This window comes from Melanostigma gelatinosum, assembly GCF_949748355.1.
Source record: "Melanostigma gelatinosum genome assembly, chromosome: 1".
Lineage (NCBI taxonomy): Eukaryota > Metazoa > Chordata > Actinopteri > Perciformes > Zoarcidae > Melanostigma > Melanostigma gelatinosum.
The window spans coordinates 17,081,139-17,102,452 of NC_136634.1; the positions used below are offsets into that span (position 1 = coordinate 17,081,139).

The 21,314-nt window shown below is 42.9% G+C and overlaps 1 protein-coding gene across 1 annotated transcript; it reads right to left on the reverse strand.

Annotated features, from left to right (window-relative positions):
• Positions 1-13,692: 13,692 nt before the first annotated feature.
• Positions 13,693-19,881, reverse strand: igf2b (insulin-like growth factor 2b). The gene is made up of 4 exons (XM_079265531.1): positions 19,708-19,881; positions 18,667-18,821; positions 16,836-17,013; positions 13,693-15,416 (listed from the first exon to the last, which is right to left on the reverse strand). Exons 1-4 carry the CDS (start codon positions 19,780-19,782, stop codon positions 15,177-15,179), a joined length of 648 nt encoding a protein of 215 aa, XP_079121657.1. The 5' UTR covers positions 19,783-19,881; the 3' UTR covers positions 13,693-15,176.
• Positions 19,882-21,314: the final 1,433 nt, after the last annotated feature.

The window sequence follows — 21,314 nt, forward strand, 5'->3', positions numbered from 1 at the left end:
GTCGACATAATTGCTTCTCTAGCAGGAACCATGAATTTAATGACGTTGGGACGACCTGGCTTTGAGGCTGTAAAGATGGTGTTTATTATAAGATCTGGTGCATGATAAAGAGTGTGTCTCAGCGTATAAGTATGTCCTGTATATGTAACAGGACTTGCCAAATGTGTCACAGCACATTATGATCTTATTTACTGTATATCCACAAAACCTTTGGGGAGCAATCGCACTCTGTTTTGGATTATATTTTATGTATTATTCCGCCTCAATGTTTCCCTGCTCTCCTGAACAATATGTTACATATGTTACATATGGACAATATATCTCAATTACCTCAGTGACCCAGGGAAATACAATCGCTTTATGATTATGTGTGAAATAACAGGTAATATGATGGGAGTGAAGTGATATACGAGGAGGTAAAAAATAAGTGCATGCAAAGCTTTCTGGACCAAAACAGCTGTCGCGTACCTTCTAAAGTTACTTGGATAGACATAGGCAGCAGCTAACACACTGCATATTGCCTGGATACTTGAAAAAAATGGCCCACACAGTATTTACAGTATATGATGTTCTAGCACGCCACTGCACCACAGTGAGAACATTTTTGAAAGGACGTGCTGGCTCTCACTCCTCCTCTGAATAACATATTTTCACCACAAAACATGCAAGGCCCAAAATGTATGTCACACTCCACAGAGGCTGCAGGGAAACGAGATATACGATCTATCGGTCCATCGAGTCGAACTAATTCGCAACAGTGTCAGCATCGGTCTCATGTGTTACTCTCAGTGATGTTATACCGACAATGTTGACAACCGAACCTCAAAAGCTGTGCGGGGAACACTTTCCATACCTCCTACTGTTTCCCAGGAATTTGTGTTAAAGCAAAGCAAACACGCTCCGGCACACAGACACACGGTCACATGCGTTGTAGCCTAATGAACATAGCAGAGCGCAAGCCATTACACATACCTCATTCATTTCCCCGTACTGTTTTTGCTCATTGCACACGTACAGCTGCAGACACTTCAACACTCACACACACGCACGCACACATACACACATGTGCATCCTCTCAGACACGCTATCAGATGCACAGTGCATAACATCACACGTAGTCACAAAATCGCACAGGCTCGCTCAACTTACGCACCATCCCATTTTTTGTTTGTGACACCGTGTTAGCGGGAAGCCCGGCTGTGAGCTAACCCCACCATGTTTTTCTCATCTTCTCTGTTATGCTTGGCACTTGTTGCGTGCTCAAAATGCACGCACACACACATTGCTCTCACACACAGCCCCACACACTACTTCTTTGCCATGTGCTATTAATAAATGTAAGAAATCAAAATTCTTTCCATTCCTGTTTTAAAGACCGCCGTCAGTTTTTGGACATAAGTTCTTTGTCGTTTATGTCCATTCCTCAGGTTATGTTTCACCACATTCTTCCATGATTCGAATTTTTGCCACTTGTTAGCTCCTGACGTCACTATATAGTACCTAAAACTACCTAAAACACTGCCAATTCACTCAAAATACTCACAAATAATGAAGATGCCGTGCTGAAAGGGAAGTAGCACATGTTTCTTGACATTTCTCATGTGAACTTCTTGTTTAAAGGACGACAAGGGAACAAAGGGTGTTTTTTTCCTCCAAAGTTGTTTTCGTGGGGGTCTTGCTTGGCTCATTTTCACGCACAGAATGGACATAGTAAATTATGAAAAAAAGTGTTATTGTGCGCTTTAATCTCCCTGTTTTTCTGCTGTTGTCCCCCTCACCCCTCCCCCACTTGACAAAACCCGGCACTGATGACACATGGGAGCTGAGCTGGCAGACACATCATCCCTTATTATCAGACAGACCCTCTGGACTCTCCCTGTAGGGGACACAGATGAGCAGGTCATTCTGCAAGAATGTGGACTGGGACAGGTGGAGGGGGACATTGAGGGGGAAAAGGGCCCTGTGGCGTCATCCTTGTCCCCTCTGCTGCACAGTTTCCTTCATAAGCGTCTGCTGGCAAACCTCCGACAACAACTCTGGATCCTGTGTCGTGTTTTGTTTGGCCGCAGTGATTATTTTCAGAGAAAGAACATCTTTATTGATAAAACTTTGTCTGTTGTCCGGGGCTGTTTTGCTTGCTGTTTTGTTTGGTTTGCCAGTCTGCGGCGAGAACTCTGTCTCCCTCTTGACTTGTGAAAGATACAGAATATTAAGAATGATATCTTTGTTTTTGAAGAAAAGAGCATTTGTTTTTAAAGAAGCAATTATTGGAACTGAGAAAAAAAGCAAAAAATGAAATACCACAGGATGTTCCCTGTTTCTGTTTTGAAATTATGATTTTGGACATATTTGGAGGATCTTCATTTGGCCCCTTTTCTTTAATTTGATATTTGTCATGACAATATACAGGAAATAAATGGGAAATAAAGCCTTATTAATGTTTTCTGCTTCCTGAAACGACCTACAAAAGGAATTCAAATAGATGCATCTGATATATCTGGCAGAATTCAATTTAATTGTGTATTTTCGTAGTCGACTTGCCTTATTTTACTATCATCAGTTTTAGTATTGTTTGTGTATCTGCTTTTGTATCGTTTTATTTGCAACATTTTATGCTGCCATCTTGCCCAGTTCTCCTTTGCAAAAGAGGTTTTCAGGTCTCATTGGGACGTTCCAAGTTTTTAAAAAGGTAAAGTAAGAAAATGTATTGAAGAACTGTATCTTGGAATAACCCACCAGCACCTTCTTCTCCCTCCCTCAGGCTCTCGGTGCAGTCATCGTACAGAGCAACTTCTTATAAGTTGATAAAAGAGTCCACAGCTGATGCACAGGAACAGTTTGTCACACACAGAAAGTCACAGATGGCTCTCAGAGCTGGGAGCTGAGCAGCTCTCATTGTTTATCAGACTGAGAGGCTGCAGGTTGCCCAACCTGCTGGGCTAATAACTGACATTATTAAAAACACACAGCACAGTGCTGCAGGAGAGAGATGTCTGAGAGAAACCTCTTTATTTTCTAATTTAAAAAATTTAGTTTCAGCATGGAGCTCAAATAAAGACAAATTGTTATTTGCAGTGATGGCCGGGCAGTAATTGCTACGAGGCAGCAGTTGATTCACTGAGCACACGTGGGACAAACAGAAGGCTTGTAAGCATCAGTTTGTCTGGAGGAACAGCTCTCTGCTTGACCTGGCCTCAGACGGTGTGCTAACTCTCGCTTTAATGATAATAATAAGGCTAACATGGTATAACCTCTCTCCCTCCGAGCCCTCAATTACTAGCCTGTCACACTGCTACGCACTCAGTCTGTCTGGGGAGCAAGCCACTGGATAATTCCAGGTTACCTGTCACAGGCACTTCTCACAAACACACTTAACATGCACAGACCAGGGGGAAACAATTGGTTATGAACACACATGCGTTGAGGAACACGTACATAGAAATTACCCCGACACGTACAGGGAGCCAAACGTGGATTTTCAGCTAATTTTCCTGCCCAGAAATGTCTGGTTAAGGTGGAACCACTGCTGCTACCTCATCTCAAGCGGTCACTGAAAACCCCAGAGGGTATCTGCTTGAGTGAGTAACAGGAAATTACTGTTGATGTTCTATGCTAATTGAAAATAAAAAATAAGGCAATTTGGGGTGTTTCTGTCGCATTTGTGTTTTTAGCATTGTTACTCCCTTGTAATATTTAATAGAGGGCGCTGACTGTGACCAGTAAAGCCCTGGCTCTCCCACATCCAGAGCTCAGTGGGCTAGTAGTTGATTGTTGCTTTCAGAAGTGACTGAATATCAGGTTCATCACTCTTTCGTTAAGAACCTATATGTTGAAGTTTCATTTTTTTTTTTATTCCACTGAAACCCTTGAAAAGCCAGTTAAGTAATCTAGAACACGCACTGTTATCAAGTTTTAAACAGTTTTTCTTAATTGATGAAAAGTTGACTTTTTGTAGATATTGTGGTTTTCACAGGACACTAATAGTATGTGGCTTGAGTTGATATTTATTTTATTCTTTATGGAAACATTCTGCACGTGCGTGCACTCCACACAGATAACTCTGAAGTGTCGGTGTCAAAACACTAAAACATATCTCGTAATCACCTGAGCTTGTGCAACCAAAGAGCTGTAAATCCACATCATTATCTCACTCTTTGTCACTTTTATGGCTCAGTCATATCCGCTAATTTAGCTTTATCTGGCTGAACATTAATCAGGCCTATCCTCATTGCAGACTTGTCCCATTTATCTCAGACCATCTCTTTGCTTTTCTCCAAACGACAGCCAGTGGAAGTGATATTTGTACTATTGGGGTGGCTGGCCACATGCCGTTAACCCTCAGCGCTCAGTCGCTTACCAACGCAATGTGGGCAGATCCAGAGAGGGCAAGCTGCACACAGAAGCACCAGCCGCTGTCACATTTAGGCTGTGCCCCCTGTGTTCCCTTGTCTCTGTGTGTCTCTGCCCCTGGTCTCCTCCCGGCTCCCTCCTGTGTCTCTGTGCCTGAGTGTGTTTTCTGATTGGGCTCATTCACTTCACCTGTTCCCAATCACCTGCCCCTGCTTTCCCTCTGCCAACCCCACACTGCACTCATTCTGCTCACCTGCCTGATCACCCCACACATATATACTCCCCTGCTTTCCCTGTTCTGGTTGTCAGATGGTCTTTTGTTCCTCCCCGTGTGCTCGTCGTGTTTCAGTGCCAATCCCTCGTTCCTGCATCATGATTCCAGAGTTTTTCCTTGTGTTTGTCTCTCCGGTTTGTCACTTTGCATTTTTCCAGTTTTGGGATTTTTTGCTCGCTCCCTGTTGGAGTCGTTTTGAGTTCCTGACTGCTTGGTGCCAAGTAAAGAACCTGCCTTCCACCTCGTTCCATGTGTCTATGGCTGTGCTTGAGTCTTTGCTGTTCCTGAGCACCGTGACAGACTCACTGCACACATTCACATGGGAAACTAAAAAAGAAAAGAAAAGAAAACCTACACCAATGCTATTTAGAAAACAAAACTGTGATCTCAGGTTGGTTATTTCAATCAATATTTCTAATTTTATTTTCTAATGCTCAAAATAAAGTAATAAAGAAATATAGATTATTTAGGAACTACAATCTCTCTCTCTCCTTTTGACCAAAGCTTAACTTGCTTGTTTTAAATAAAATACAACACTAGTGAACTTGGACTCGTCTTCAGAGTAACTGAGATTTAATGCAGCTCCCCCAAATAATACAATAATAATTTACATTAAGTTAATGTCCTTGCCATGGGAAAGATTTGTTCAAATTGAGAATAGCAATCAATTTCAAAATTGACTAGTGGTTAATAGGATGGGTACAAATGCTCATTTCTTCCTGGTGTTTGTATCCATATTGCTTATCTGCTTTGGTAACAGCAGCTTGACAGCAGTTTACAATGTAATGCTGAGGTTTTACGACCTCACGTTTGTGGACGAACCACGTTTTCCTCCTTTCTGTCATTTTTACCTATTGAATTTCACCTTCATGAAAACACACTACTAAGATAATAACTAATTTTCTTGAGAAAGAAGCTACAAACTGATCCAATTTGTCAAATTTTTGAATGTGCTGAAGGAGATTAATTTACCATGGTAGTCCTACATCCCACCACAATTTCTCATCCTTGTATACGTCCTTGTATACGTGCTTGGAGGCTTTGAACTTGCACACTGGCCAGGATGGTCAAAAGTGTGACTAGCCCTTCTGAATGTCAGCTGGCCTCTTTGAGCCATCCTGCAGTAAAGATCAGAATGATGAGTGTTGGCCGGTCATAATATCCTCTATTCATTTGCATCATTGTGCATATGTTCGCCACTGTGGCACAGTTTACTGGTCTCCCATAGGCAGACCATTAATTGCTTGGCGCCTCTCAAGAAAAGAAAACCCCGAAAAGAAGCAAACAAAGAAACAGTTTTGTTCATAGCCCGGTGCTGTTGGCCGCTGATTTCGCCCAAGTAGTAATGCCAATTATTTTGGAACACACACAAACATCATACTGCCACCCATCATTAGCAGGGCTCCGTGAACACAAGTGTGTGTGTGTGTGCATGTTTGCATTTGAATGTTTGTAAATGTGCATGTACATGTTAATGTATGCATGTATGCTTTCATGTATATTTGTGTATACATGGCTGTTTGTTTATGTTTGTGTACATGTGAGTATACGTGTGGGTTTTCACAGAGAAACCTTTGTCATTACTTGCGTGCCAGACTGGTACACATGCCATTATATTTAAGTGCACACACACACACACACACATAGTCTTTCAGTTGTGGCATTTCTGGATAAGTTCCCATCCGCATTACTGAAGCATGAGAATGAAATTGACAGTCTTGGGCTGAAGGATGGCACAGCAGACACAGACAACTGCTGCCAGCTTCCATGGCAGGTCTCAACGGACAATGGTTTGTGGCAGCCAAATGGCACATTTGCAATGTCCTTCTAGAGCAATTTCCTCACAAATATTTGCACTCTTCTGCCTTGTTTTTTTCTCAGTGTGTGTGTGGGTGCGTGGGCTTACGACAATCTCTGAAATATCTATCATTCTTAGAAAGGGTAGATGTTTTCATGATTAAAATGAAACGTAATTATGACAATTTTTCTCTCTAACGTGTCATGGGAGTTGTGTAAATGAAATTCCGGATGATAGTTTTATTGTGAGCCAGGAGATTTTGTGCACTCTCCCGTCCTGCAGAAATCCTTACACAGAAAACAGAAGTTGCGGAAAAAGACGAAGGAAAAGGGTCAAGGAGAGGAAGAGGAAGAGAACGAGAGCGTAGAAGGAAAGAACTCAGTAACCCCTAGACCCTGGCGAGGGCCAAAGAAATGGAGCTTATCTTGTTTATGTAGGGAAGATAACTAGAATGCTCATCTGGCCGGAGAGAGAGGAACCTCCACCATAGCTGGATGCTGACACTGCTCACTGGTGTGTGTGTGTGTGTGTGTGTGTGTGTGTGTGTGTGTGTGTGTGTGTGTGTGTGTGTGTGTGTGTGTGTGTGTGTGTGTGTGTGTGTGTGTGTGTGTGTGTGTGTGTGTGTGTGTGTGTGTGTGTGTGTGTGTGTGTGTGTGTGTGTGTGTGTGTGTGGCCCTTGCTTAACTGTTGCACAAAAGTCCAACTCAACACTTGTCATTCAAAAGCACGTAATAACATCCACAGGGATCCGTGTATGGGTTATAAAAAGTTGAGTTTGTGGTTTCTCCCATATTGTTTTCTTTTCGTTTAGAACAATCAAGAATTACAATTTTTTTCATAGTTTACGATTAAGCAACTTTAATCTGTTTGTGAATACAATTTTTCCTGCTGAATTTCCTGTTGACGGTTGTTGGTCTACAGATTTGAGTTTAGCTGAAGGCACTGCTTGTGTTGTTTATCTCTACCTGAACAGAAATAATATTGCCAGCCACTCAAACAGAGAGTAATCCAACAGAGTTATTTGAATTTACGGATAGGTATGGATCATGGCCTGCCTTGTAATTAAGAGAGATTGCTATTTTCCCCTCAGAATGGGCTCTCCTATCCTGATCTGTAATTATATGTTGTTCAAAAATAGAGGGGCGTGTCCCTGGTTATTGTGCAGCCTGCTTTACCACCACAACAAGTGCCAGGATCGCTGATTGTCTGCCTTTGGTTTTAAAGTTTCAATTCTTTTTTAGTTTTTCATTTACAACAACGTGTGCATATCCAGCAGATTCACTTATCTGCACAGCCTTCACTGTCTTGCCTCTAATGTCCCGAATGGATCATGACAGGTAGGCAGTGCATGTGTGTGTGTGTGTGTGTGTGTGTGTGTGTGTGTGTGTGTGTGTGTGTGTGTGTGTGTGTGTGTGTGTGTGTGTGTGTGTGTGTGTGTGTGTGTGTGTGTGTGTGTGTGTGTGCGTGTGTGCGTGTGTGCGTGTGTGCGTGTGTGCGTGTGTGCGTGTGTGTGTTGTCCCAGGTAGTGCCCCGGTGACCTCCGCATAGTGACACTGACGTGCAACAATGATGAATGCCCTGATAAAGTGAAGTATAAGGACACACCTGGATAATGTTAAAGTGAAAAACTCAGAAACCTTAAACGTTACAAGATGTTGACCTCCTTGTTTAATTAAGTGCAGCGTTCTGCTTTAAAACATTTACTGCCACCCACTTCACTCTTCCTGCAACACCTTCAATTCAATTTACCCTTTAACAAATGCATGAATATTTCAGAAAGGAAAAAGTGATAAAAGTACCATTGTTGGAAAGTGCATCTACTGTGGGCTGATATTTAAAATCGTCTTTTGGACGAAAACATGAACAGTTTTAAATCTTGAAAATGAGTTGCCACAGAGTGTAGCATTTGACCCCTGTGAATAGGCGGTCTCTGCACCACACACTGAGTATATTTCAGTGTAAAGCTGTGACACCCTTGTTTTCCAGTAAGCGGAAATTGTCATGCAATGACCCAGTGACCACATTGGAAACCACTTCCCCCTTTGTTATGATTTTCTATGGCTTAACCACTTCATTTCCCATGTTCTGGCCTTCCAGAATACAGTCTACCCCACACATTTTGTTTCATCCACATTGCTCTGAATGTGTTGCACTGACCTTTCAGTGGTGTGTGACAAAGACACCATAAGCCTCAAAATTGCAAAACTTAACAAATATGGCATCCACAGCGCTCCATGTTTAGCATGCGAGTGGGTGTGATGGATCCTTCTCGTGCTTTTCAGAAGTCGATCAGATATAGACCAAAGACAAACACCGACATTGTGCAGTGGTTTTTCTGTGCCCAAGTAGTTCGTTTTTGTCTCATCCTCATGCTCTTGAAGTCAGATCTTATATTTTACACATTATAAACAGTGAAACAAAAGATGTAACAACAGCATAAATAACCATAGATTTGATCTCTTCACGTCACACAGTTTTCATCTCAGCAAAATCCAATAAAACTTCCCTTTCATTGTTACAGTAATGTGTCAGAACCTACGGTTACATAATAGGAAAGCCTCCTCACAGCTCCTGGTTGATTAGGAATCAACAATTAGATAGTTCTGTGGGGCGCTGAAGAAGCACAATCCCCTCTTTATACCCTGGCTTTGCTGTAACCACCTCAGAGCCAATGCAAGGATGTAGATTCAATTATATGTTTATATTGTGAAATTAAGCTCTTTGGAGTAAATTAGCCAAACGGTTAAGTTTCGTTGTAATTAATGAGAGAGAGAGAGAGAGAGAGAGACAGAGAGAGACAGAGAGAGACAGAGAGAGAGAGAGAGAGAGAGAGAGAGAGAGAGAGAGAGAGAGAGAGAGAGATGGTCGAGCCCATACACACACAGGAGTTTTGACTATTCCAGGGGCCCAGTACAGTTTGTCCTGGCCATAGAGATTATGTGGTATGACCCCCTTTCCCTCAGATTCTCCCTCTCTTTGTCTCTTTCTCTCAATCTCATTCCCCTCTCTCATCCCTCTTTTCAGTCCACAGCAATTAGAGAGGCAAAGTGGGAAAAGAGGAATGTGTAAGCACGCTTTGTGAGGATTGGGAGAAAGAGAGAGGGAGTACAAGAGAGAAAGTGAGAGATAAAGAGAGAGGGAGAGATGAGAGAGACACAGAGGAGGGGAGGAGAAGAAAGGAGAGGAGAGGGCCTGTCTTAATTGGCCTGTGTGGCCACGCTGGGCTGTGATGGGCTGGGCTTGCCAAACCCTGTGCCTCAATAGTTGGCCTGGCCTTACATGCATCCCGTGCATCCGGCCAACCACAACTAACTCTAGTGTGCTCTTTGGCAGTTTCCAATGTCAGGCCTGGGAGAGTTGTGCCACCCACATCTACACTCCGCTCCACAGTTCAGGAGGCCTCTCTCATGGGGATGGATGCGTGGGTTTGGGTTTATGGTTTATTTGACTCTACCAGTTTAGGTTGAGGTGGCATTTCTGTGCTTCTTCTATACCTTACCTGTACCTTACCTTATTTAGGATAATGTTACAGTGATTTTATGCCTAGGTTCCAGATTTAGATGCTGACTTAAATTTAAATTTGACAAGTTAAAAATGCGCCTGTCCAAACTATACCATGGACATAAAAAAACAAAAACTTTTCAACCTTCCACATTGTTCAGTCCTGTCAGGGTTTTTGCATACCTAAGTCATTAATACGCTGTAATCCAGACAACAAATGAGAATGTCTAACTCCATTAATCTTTTCTTAAGACTATGTCCAACCACTGTGGCTTTAATGATCTTGACAGCTCTAAACTTCAAACTCAACAATCGGGAAAACAGATATATGTCTTTGTGCAGTGTGGCCCGGTTTGGCTTGTTTTGGTTGACTTATGTTGTGCCAGACATTGCCCCATCAGGCACAGAGGTGACGTGACAAGCCCTGAGGACCAGAGAGTCCCTGATCTCATTACCAAGCGCTAGAGAGTCATACTTTGTATGAACACCGGCAGGGAACAGGTTAAGTCCCAACACGGCTGCTGGAGAACACACACACACACACACACACACACACCTGCCAGTAGGTTATAAAAGTCAGTGATAGTAAAGTGTTTTATTGGGAATGACATTTTAAAAACACTGTGCTAATAATGCATTTATCAATAAAGGGACGGACTAATGTTGCGGAATTCACTTGCGGAAAGAGGTGTGTTTGTATGCAATTTCGGTATGTGCATGAGTGTGTGTGAACTTGTGCAGCCTCCGGCCATCCTTCAGAAATGAACTATTTTTTGATTGCATGCACTGTGTTTTTCCCTCATTTTGCAGGGGTATGGACTTCTTTGTAGGGCAATAAGGTTTCATGAGACGTTCAAAGGGGATTTTATTGAGCGATTTATAACCATAAAACACAGAACGCAAGCTCCTTTTCTATGACAGCCAACCAGCTTCTCCACTTTCCCAGAAGTAACACATGTGCATCTCACCACTGTAATGCAGAACTGTAAGAGATTTCTGCCTGTCCTGGTTGTAACGTTCAAACTCTTTGATGCCAACCTAAAGCAGAACAGAGAGCTACAGTAGCAACTCTGCTGCACCAAGAGTCCCCCCCGAAACTGTTACATTCTGGGAGCAAAGATACTGTACAGTAAATCTGCCCAGTAACAGACATCCCATGGCGGGTATGTGCATGCATGTCAACAATGAAAGGTCGTGCCATTTTGAAAATATGCATGTGATCATTTGAGACATGTCGGTTACTAAACTTAGCCACTGTGGAGCTTGCTCCAGTAGTTAGCAAGCCGTTGGAGAATGGAGGTTTGAGGGATGGATGTACAGATGGGTGTGTCAGAGGCAGTGAACACAGGTCAGGTTTAGTGTGGCATGCAGCAGAGGAAGGACTGAGGAGTTGTGGCCAGCCTGTTTGGCCCTCTGTGAGTGCTGAATTCCACTCTGGCACACTTTGCCCTACCCAGGACACCGACTGACAGACAGGGACGGACCGTCATGGACTCCGAAATGGCGAGAGGGAGAGAAAAGAGAGGGGAAAGGGGAGGGTGGGTGAGAGGAAGAGAGAGGGTGCCAAAAGCAGCTGGATATTCTCTGCAAGGCTTTAAGATGTAATACATCATTTACAAGGTACATACGGTTTAATTGATTCAAAATGCCTCTCAAGCCCAACACACTGAAAAGTGTAAACACACGCCTGAGACAGGCAAGTACACTGAAAAAAAGCAGTACATATTTTAGACATTGTATGTTTGATAAAATGTTTTTTATTGATATTAAAAATGAAAGTACATGAATTGTGCATTTCGGACGTTCTAGCGTGCAGAGGTTAAATCAATAAAATATACACAGGCTGAGTGAGCTACTGACACAGAAAACGTTGCCATTGCTCGGCAAGGTATCTTTTCATATTCAGCGAAAAGAAGTGGTTGTCTTTCACGCCATTCATCAGAACACTAGAGTAGCCTGTTTGAACATTACAATAGTGAATGAATGCAGTCCTAGCAGGAAAATATAGAATAAAATAGAAAATATAATAATAATATTATCAATAATACTACTAATAATAATAATAACAATTGCACTTCCTGCTTTGTTGCACAACTGAAGTAGAATATAATTACAGACAGGACGCAGCCGTGATAATTGAGATCTCTCTGAAAGAAAGAAGATATAAAGTATTGGCTTGACTCTTCACCACAGTACGGCGAGTATCCATTAAGTCTCCATTTCATGGGTGATGCATGACACAATAGAGGAGGAAACTATAATGTGGCACAGAATGACCTTGTTTCTGACATGGGCTTCAGTGGTTTGTCACAGAGAGCTGTATCATTGTGGCCAGGTATGGGCATCAACCTCAGCCGCCCTCCCACAACAAGATTATCACTGACACTCAGCAACTACTGCACTTCTCCCTCGGAGAGCATAGACTGTTGTTGTTTTTCCTGAGTGCTTCAGAAATGGTTCAGCGTGATAGCCCTTCATCGAATGCATAATGGTTAGATGACTGGAAGATTGTTGAGGGCTGAATGGCCAACTAACAACCCCCCTCCCCCCATGCGAATACAGATACATACTGTTGATGCACATGATCAGAGGGTATTGTCTACAGAGAAGACAGGACAGATAGATGGACAGACAGTGAGGTGTGGAGCGATGATTGGCTCTCTCCTTCATAGACAACGGCCTTTAGGTGACCGTTGATGGTTACTAGCATCATAGCAACATCATTACCTCCAATTAAGGCCTCAACACGATGACTCATGTAAGTCACGTGTAAGCTAAACCCTTAAATCTACAACTGACCGCACATTTATGGCCTCATGACCCAAACTAACACGCAACATCAGTGGCACTGGCACATAGGCAAGATGCTCCATAGAAGATCATATAGGACACCATGCACAATTACAAAGACATGATTTAATGAAGGACTGATCATTCCCCTGCCATCAATACTAAAGTGGCTTCAAAACATAGTGGGTTTGAGTACAATCAATGTTGAACAGTTATTTTTCCAATAATAAAGTCACTCATTGATGCTATCCTTTTCACAGAAACCCCTGACAGGTTTCTGGAAATCCATGCAGACCAACGTATTCAGAGTATGTGCCTATTTCTGTGATATAACACGCCTAAGCAATCCAGGCTATGCTGCTGTTAAAATATTAATTTAAAGTAACTATGGCAAACAAAAAAGGAAAAAAAAAGACATTCTTTTTGGTACAAAGCATCTACAAAAAAGCCTTACAACTCCAATTGGAAAACAGAGATCATAAAAAATAAATCCGTCATTTGAGCATCAGTGCTACGTATATTATTTGGACCAATTTTTCAAATATATTTTATAACAAAATAAATAATGCCTTTATACAGTGCCCTTATTTGTATTTCAACAAACAAACAAAAAAGCTTGGCGGCTCATTACGCAAGATACAGCTCAGACTAAAGGAAAATAACACAACGTCCCTGGAAACGTGTATATATATACACATATATATATATATATATATGTATATATACATATATATAGATATATATATATATGTATATATATATATATATATGTATGTATATATATATATATATATATATATATATATATATATATCTATATATATATATATCTATATATATGTATATATATATATATATATATCTATATATATATATATATATATATATATATATATATATATATATATATATATATATATATATATACATACATACACATATATATATATATATATGGATGTATATATATATTCAAGTATTTGTTTTCAGGCAAAAGCATGTGAATACTACTGATATACAATAAAAATAAAATGTTAGTTGACATTATTGCTGTTTTTTTCCCTTTGAATTTAAATTGTGTGCCTTTCTTTAGAACTGTAAAATAACATCAAAACCATGGAAACAAAAATAAAAGCCTAACTTGGAAAAACAGGAATGTCACGGTACCAGAAACTGACGGGGTTTTCCTTTTTTTCATTAAAACATTGATATGAAAAGAAAACAGACAAAATAAAATATAATCATTATCCCACTTGCTCTTTGTCCATGCCATGTTACTTCCTGTCAGAGCAGTCTGCAAAGCCATGGCAAACAGGAAGTACTGTCCCAGAACTGTAGTACTGTCTCAATCCAGGCGGTCCACTGTCCACGGTCCATATGTGTCCTCACACTGCTCCCTGTGTCTGGCAGGGACAGGCGGAACAGGGACTGGGTCTCCGGTCCCCCTTGCCACTCTATGCTGGCAAGCTATTGACGAGCATCCGCTCGCACTCGCTGTGAGCCTAGAAGCCGACACAGCCCATGTCTTCTCTCAGTGACACTTCCCCCTTGACATTGCCACTGCCAGGAGCGCACCCATATCCTTTATCTTCCTTTTTTCAAAAGTCACACTTTCCTTAAAACGGAAAGTTTTAATATTCATTCAAAGAAAAAAAACGTGCCTTTCAACCTCTTCTTTGAGTCCATTTCCAAAGCTAGCACCATGACATTTTTTTTAAGCTACACGTTCATTGTTCATAAAAAAATAGTGCCATTTTTTTTTCTTTACTTTGACGTAATCCGTGGCAATGTGCAATTTTGCAGACTCTTTTCTGCTTTTTGTTTGTGATCAAAAGGTGCTGGAACAGGAATCTAATTTTACAAAATAATTCCTTACAGTGTGGAAGTCCCTTTATAGGTAAAGGTGCAAACTAATAAGAAAAAGAACTAACAGAGATTTTCTTTTTGCCTCAGGAAAAATGATGTGGAATGGATTCTTTCATGCAAGCTGCTCTTCACTTTCAGTTGTCTTCAACAAGGACAAAAAAACATTCCGCTGGGTGTCCTCTTGACACTTGCAAACCACAGATCTCTTTCATCTTCTTTTCTCCCTTCCCTTTTCTCTGTTGCTTAAGGATCCACCTGAATTGCATTCAGCCGAATTGTTAACTTTTTGTTCATCGTTTGTGTTTGTGCCTTTTGTGTCAGTGACTGAAAGAGAGAGGGAGCGAAAGAGTTCAGACAGGAAGAATGTGAAGGCATGTTTGTGTGCCTGAGGAGGGTGGGTAGGTTGGGTTAAGGGGGGCATTAGAGAAGGGCCACGGGGTCAAGAAGTAGTGGATGAGAGCAGGGGGAGGGATTGGTGGGCTCGGACAGGGCAGGGGAGGTCAAAGAGGGCTGCCACAGAAATGACGTCAGAGACAAAGCTATAGTCTTTTTTTTCTCCCTCCAAACTCTTGTCTGTGCAAAGGGCTGGCAGCGGGCTCATTTGTGGTTGACATAGTTGTCCGTGGCGAGCAAGACAGGAGGCAGTTTGCTGGGCAGGCTGATGAGGGGCCTGTGGAAGACTGCCTGCTCCTGGGCTTTGATCTTCTCCGCCTGCCTCCGAAACTTTTTGGCCCTCAGGATGGCGGGAACACCCCTCCGGAGCCGCTGGGCCGCCTTCCTCTGCCACGCCTCGTATTTGGAATACTTCACGGTCACATGCTGCTTCCTTGGGACTTCCTATTGTGGCGGGCAGGCATAAAATAGAGGAAAATGGGAAAAGAGGGAGTCAGTTCATTAGTTGTGATAACATGCAGTGAAAGTGCTCATTACAATGGAGGAAAGCCTTGTTTATTTTTGGAAAACAATCTGTCATTGTTGGGCTAGTCAAATGGAAATGAAATGTCATTCTTATAGCGCAGAGCGTCATAACAGACTTGCATTGCCTTCAACTTTTTGCCCTTGTTTTGGCTCCCGAGACTGAAAGAAGCCGTCAACAAGCTCTAAGTTCAGCCTCTTTAACATACTGTCAAAGGGAAGGGCGGCCACCCGCCTCATATACATATGAGGAGCACGTCGTTCACCCAAAGACCCGCTGAACTGTCTAACCTCCACAGACCAAATGAAACGCCACATAAACACATTGTCATATCAAAACCTCTATTCTTACACAGCAAACTCTTTTAAATAGAGTTAAGTGTTGTGCTGAGCACCACAGATTGAGACAAAGTGGGAGTGGTAGCAGGGAGGCTAGAATTTATGCGTGAGTAGCCAGTGCCCCATATGAATGGCTTGTTTTGGTCCTGCCACTTGAGGAGTGTTTATCCCCCTTCATTCACTCCAGGCCTGTTCAATAGCCAAAGAACAGCTGGCCCTCAGAGCAGGCTGTACCCATCAACTCTCCCTGCCCACACAAACGAGGGACATGTCCTAACCAATTCCCTTGCAGCCTCTTTTGTTTTGCAATTCAGAAGAAGGGTACATTTCTTTCCTCTGGATATTTGCAGTATTTATTACTTTTTGTTTGTTTACGTCACGAGCAATCCCATGTTACTGATACTGATTTTCTAACAAGTCAAAGCAGAAACATTATAAAAATCTTTCCAGCCTCGTCGGAAGGGATTTGAAGAGACCTGGAAAGCAGCCATCGCTCAGTCTTGTGATCGCAGTGAAAAGACCTGAAACTCTTTGATGATTCCCTGCATGTCTGTGACATATTTCAGAGAGGCTCTGCCTGCCAGGTCAGGTGTTTTTGACTAGATCAAAACGCATGCCAGTTTCGGAAAGCTTGCTGTTCCGTGACTAATAATCACACACTGTTTTGTTACGGGATAGATGTCTCTAACGTCTCATCGACTCTCTCCCTCTCTCTCTCTAACACAAACACGCACTTTCTCAAACACACAAGTCTGTGAGTATGACTACCTTTTTTCGTAATATGATGTGCCGTGACTGTCTTGATGTTTTCCGCGAAGCTCAGCACTTTGCATGGAGGTTAACTGCTTACCAATGACCATTTTAACAAGATAAACCTGTCTGTGTGGGTTTCTGTCTGTCAGGGACATAGGGGTGAGGCTCAGAGGTGAATGGAGAAAAGATAGAGACCAGGATTGGAATTGTTTCCCATACTGGCCTGTTGTTGTTGCTCTCGAAACGTACCTGTTTTAGTGCGGGCATCATGGGTATGACCTGCAGAGAGGTGGCCGACACGTCCCTTTCGGACTTGGCGGGTTTGGCACAGTACTGCTCCAGCAGGTTGAGGTCACAGCTACGGAAACAACACTCCTCTACGATCCCACGGTTCTGGTTGCGCCGGTTGCTGCCCCTGCTGGTTGGCCTACCTGAGGAAAGACACAACAAGGGATGAGGAAAGGCCGTGAGGAGGGTAGGGTTCAGGCCTGGCATCAGTAATGAATGTGGGTTGTTTTCGCAAGATTACTTGGACAATCATAGCGGTCCATTAAGCAAAGAGGATAAAAGGTAGTCTATGACCAACTGCAACAAATCTTGTTGTTTGTATGTTAATCTGATTAGGGCTATGTGGAAGTCCTTTAATGAGTGAATACACAAGTAGACTGCTGTAGACACCAAAAGAGAGTGGTGGAGACAGACAACTAAGCTCTCAGACAGACCTTTGACTGAGCAAATACATAAAATGGAAACTCTTGTGTGACCTTGTCCTTTGTCAAGTCAGCGTAGATAAAGAGGATGAGAAGGGAGAGAGGAGGGGCAGAGGAGGGGAGCAAATGGGAGAAAGGAGATCATTGCAGAGAGTGAGAGGGTGTGTGAGGGTCAAAACAGAAGGAAAGAATGAAAAACAAAAGTGTGAGAGAGTGAAGACGTGGGAGAAAAGGTATATAAGAATAAGGTGAGGGGGGTGGAGGGTTAGCATGTTGCACAGGGGAACACTATCCGCGACCAATAAAGGCCTTGTTTGAAGCCCTGTGCCCAAATCTCACGAGAGGGAAGGCTAGATTTGATTGCAGGAAGAGGAACACAAGAGAGAAAGAGAGGGTGATCCAGGGGGAGGAGAAGGAGGGAGCACATCTATGTGGCCTAAACTGGATAATGATCTTTCTGATTGGGGAGAAGCTTCTGTGGCAGCCAGCACACAAAGAAGCTGCCTGTCTGTCAAAGGTGAAAAGCAGGGGGTGGGACAATATCATCATGGGGGGTGGATGGGGGGGTGGATGGGGGGGGGTTCTCTGCTGGAGACATACCAGAGGAAGGTGAACTCATGTATGTCACAAACACTGTGCAGTCAGAAGCTTATCCAGTTGAGGATTAACAACCACCACAATGCAGTCGCATAAGGCTTTTCATCTAAACCACCATCACTACAATGGAAGCAATAATCAGAATTTACGTTAATGATCTGTCTTCTTAACCTTCATCTATCCCCACCATCACTACAGTGGAAGCAATAATCTTAACCTGACAGTTGTCAGGTTAAGATTGTCAGGTTAAGACCTGACCCCCCCCCCCCCCCCCCCCCCCCCAATCATCAGTGTGTTTGCCTGGCCTGGGAACACTGGTGCTGAGGTGACTGGTATGCCTCTTGGGGGTGCCATTACTTTACTGGTAAACAAGCGGCCCATTGTGTCGCGCTGCGTCGTGTGTGCATTCACAGCTCGCCGTGCCGTTCCTTCTATATGCAATGAGAGGTAAGCGCTGTCGGCAGAATGCACACACTCAGCAGAGCAGCCCGGACGAGGTCTTGAGACACTCAGCTGGCCATAACACACACTGTTTCTCTCTCTCTCTTTCTGGCTCTCAGTCAGTGAGTGTGTGTGTGTGTGCGTGTGCTGAGTGCATGAGAAGGAAAAATACCAAACATGCACCACACACCACACAGCCACAGACAGAGCGATAGCCTCAGCTATCCAAACAGATGTGTGCGAACGAACAACAGGGAGACTCAACAGAGGGACATTAAAAAGCGAAACTGCATCTGTGCAGCCCATTGTGCAAACTTGTGCTGGTTTGAAACCTACTGAAATAGAAGCCTCTGTCTTCACAGACAAACTGCAGCGCGTCCACCAGCTCTCCCCCACACAGCGTCTCTGCCGAGGCTATTTCCACAACGTAGAGCGCGAGGGCCAGTGCAAACAGCAGCGCGCGACTGGACGAAGACATCTTCTTGACCTGCAGAAAAAAAAAACACACACACACGCATTGCAGAATAAATCACTGGACCAACAAATGCGACCCCACATTTAAGAAGTGATGACATACCAAACTAAATCTCAGCTGACAGCCAGATGTTGCCTTTCGGTGTTATTTAAGAGGATCTACTCTTCACGCGTTCACATTTGGATGCGTGTAAAAGATTTAAGACTTCCAGTGTTGAATGCTTCCCCCCCTATGTATTGACCTACTAACTCAGAGAAAGCCCATTGCGTGCGACAAATTATGAAAAATGTGTATCCCCCTCCCCCTGGAACTATTACCAGCCACTGTTACTGTGTTGCACCTGAGAGAATTGCTTATTTTGGAGAAAAAAGTAGACAGTATCTCTGTCGTTCACACTCTTACACAAGTCCCCAGAAGTTGCAAGACCGGCTGCTCAATAGTTAACTATCTGAAAAGCCAGACTCAGCATATATTTTCCCCTTGCTCACCCTTTGGTGAGCTCAGTGACCCTCAGAACTACCGCCCCCTATCTACCGACAAAAAGACCAGCTGTTTGCTCCGAGTCCAGCGAACGGCGTACCATCCAGACGAGAGAAGAATAATATCTCTCAACTCATTTTTTCTTCTATCCTGGCAGGCAACCAGTTGCTCAAATGCTTCAAAGCTTTAGGGGCACTCCATGTCATTCTTGCATTTTTGAACTTTCTTTGTTGCATGCAAATTAAGAGATGTCCGGTTGCTCATATTGCACAAAACATGATGTGATCAATGCATCTGATCAACCCGAGGCGCTTTTCTTAATTAAGCCAACAAAACACGGTTATAACCTTGGCTGACGTTTTTCAATACCCGGGCAGAACAGCCGGAGAGTATAAAACTATTTGTCCCCTATGGTTACCTTCATTCGGCTGATCTCCGTTCTCCGGCAGGTGTGGTAAAGTGAGTGGTGTCCGTGTCTTTTCTGGGTCTCCATGTCAGTTGGCAGTAGTCAAAACGTTGTGGGTTATTTGGATGATGAGATTGCAGGTGAGTTAGTTTCCCATTTGCTGCGGCAACAGAGATGATGTGTGAGAGGCTGTCCCAAAGACCAGGCGACAGGCAAAACTTCTCAGGGAGAAGTATTATATACCAAAACACGCCCCTTACACCCACCCCACCCCTTGCTCCTCCTCTTCACCACTGGTAACAAAAAAATGGTCCAGAGACGTTTTATGGAAAAGTGCTTAAAGGGAGAAAAAGCAAAAGCAGAAAGAGAGGGAGAGAGTGAGAGTTACAAAATATGGAACAATTCCAGAGGCATTTTCCACGTTTACGCACTGTAACCTACAATCACAATGTTTACACACAGGACGCAGACTGAACAAGAATAGACGTAGATCCTCAGACTCCAAGGAAAAAGTCAATGCCTCCACCCTGCTGTAATTAAGATTAACATTCAGAGTTGAAGCCTTGTGGCCAGGGTCTGCGGCTTTCCTCTGACTCAGGTGCAAATGTCGACTTTATTCACCGGGGTCCAATGTGTTTGAGTGAAGGTTGATTCGTCAGTTGATCCTACCTGAAGGCAGGAGGAGGATGCAGCAGCTGTGACACTGACTGATGCAGTCGTGTCAAAGTCTTTGGTCACTGTGAATTCTGAAGAAAACATTTGATGCTTCACAAACAAAAACATAGTATTAAGAAAACAAATGTCAATCAATGCATCACTCCCATGTTAAACGTCCATCCAGATGTTGCACAGATGCTCCAAGACAGAGTGGCTGCATAGCCCTCATCGAGCTACAGCATTGTAATTTTACGTATGAGAAAGTTTCCTTCTTTTTAAAACAGTTTGAGGGTTCCCTTATATAAGTGTGGCTTCTGCAGAAGGTAAGGCGCTGGACATGTCTTCAGCCTTAGACTGACACCTAGTGGTTCGCGTAGTGAACATCTGTTTGTTTGTCTTGTAGCTTCCAGCAGTTTAGAGGGCATCTCTGCAGGCAGGTACACCCTGCTGGACTGCCCCCTCTTGTGGCAGTCAAACGTCAACTATTATGTAGCCCAGCACTATTAAATGTTCGTCTGAAGCACGAGAGATGAACAGATCATCACGGAATATGTGTAAACATACAACGTTGAAGGACTATAACCTTTATAAAATATGTAAATATGACAGCAAAATGTTAATTTGTTTGATCGAATATTTTTACTCGAGCAGTAATCAACAGTACATTAAATGGAAAGTATGTTTTGATATTTATTTTAGTATGCATATAACGTACAAGACAACAACAGCATAAAACCAGACAAATCAACACATTTAGAAGTAGACCAATACTCAAATACTGATATCGCATATATGGAAAATAAAGCCTTCAACACAACAGCTCTTTCTAAATAAAATAAATATAATCTAAATATACATTTTAATCTATATTTTACCATTGTGTTTCTTTCTTTTTTTCATTTAGTTTTCTTTAAATACATTCATTATATCACATGTTGCTTTAAAAGCATGAATGGCCCAGC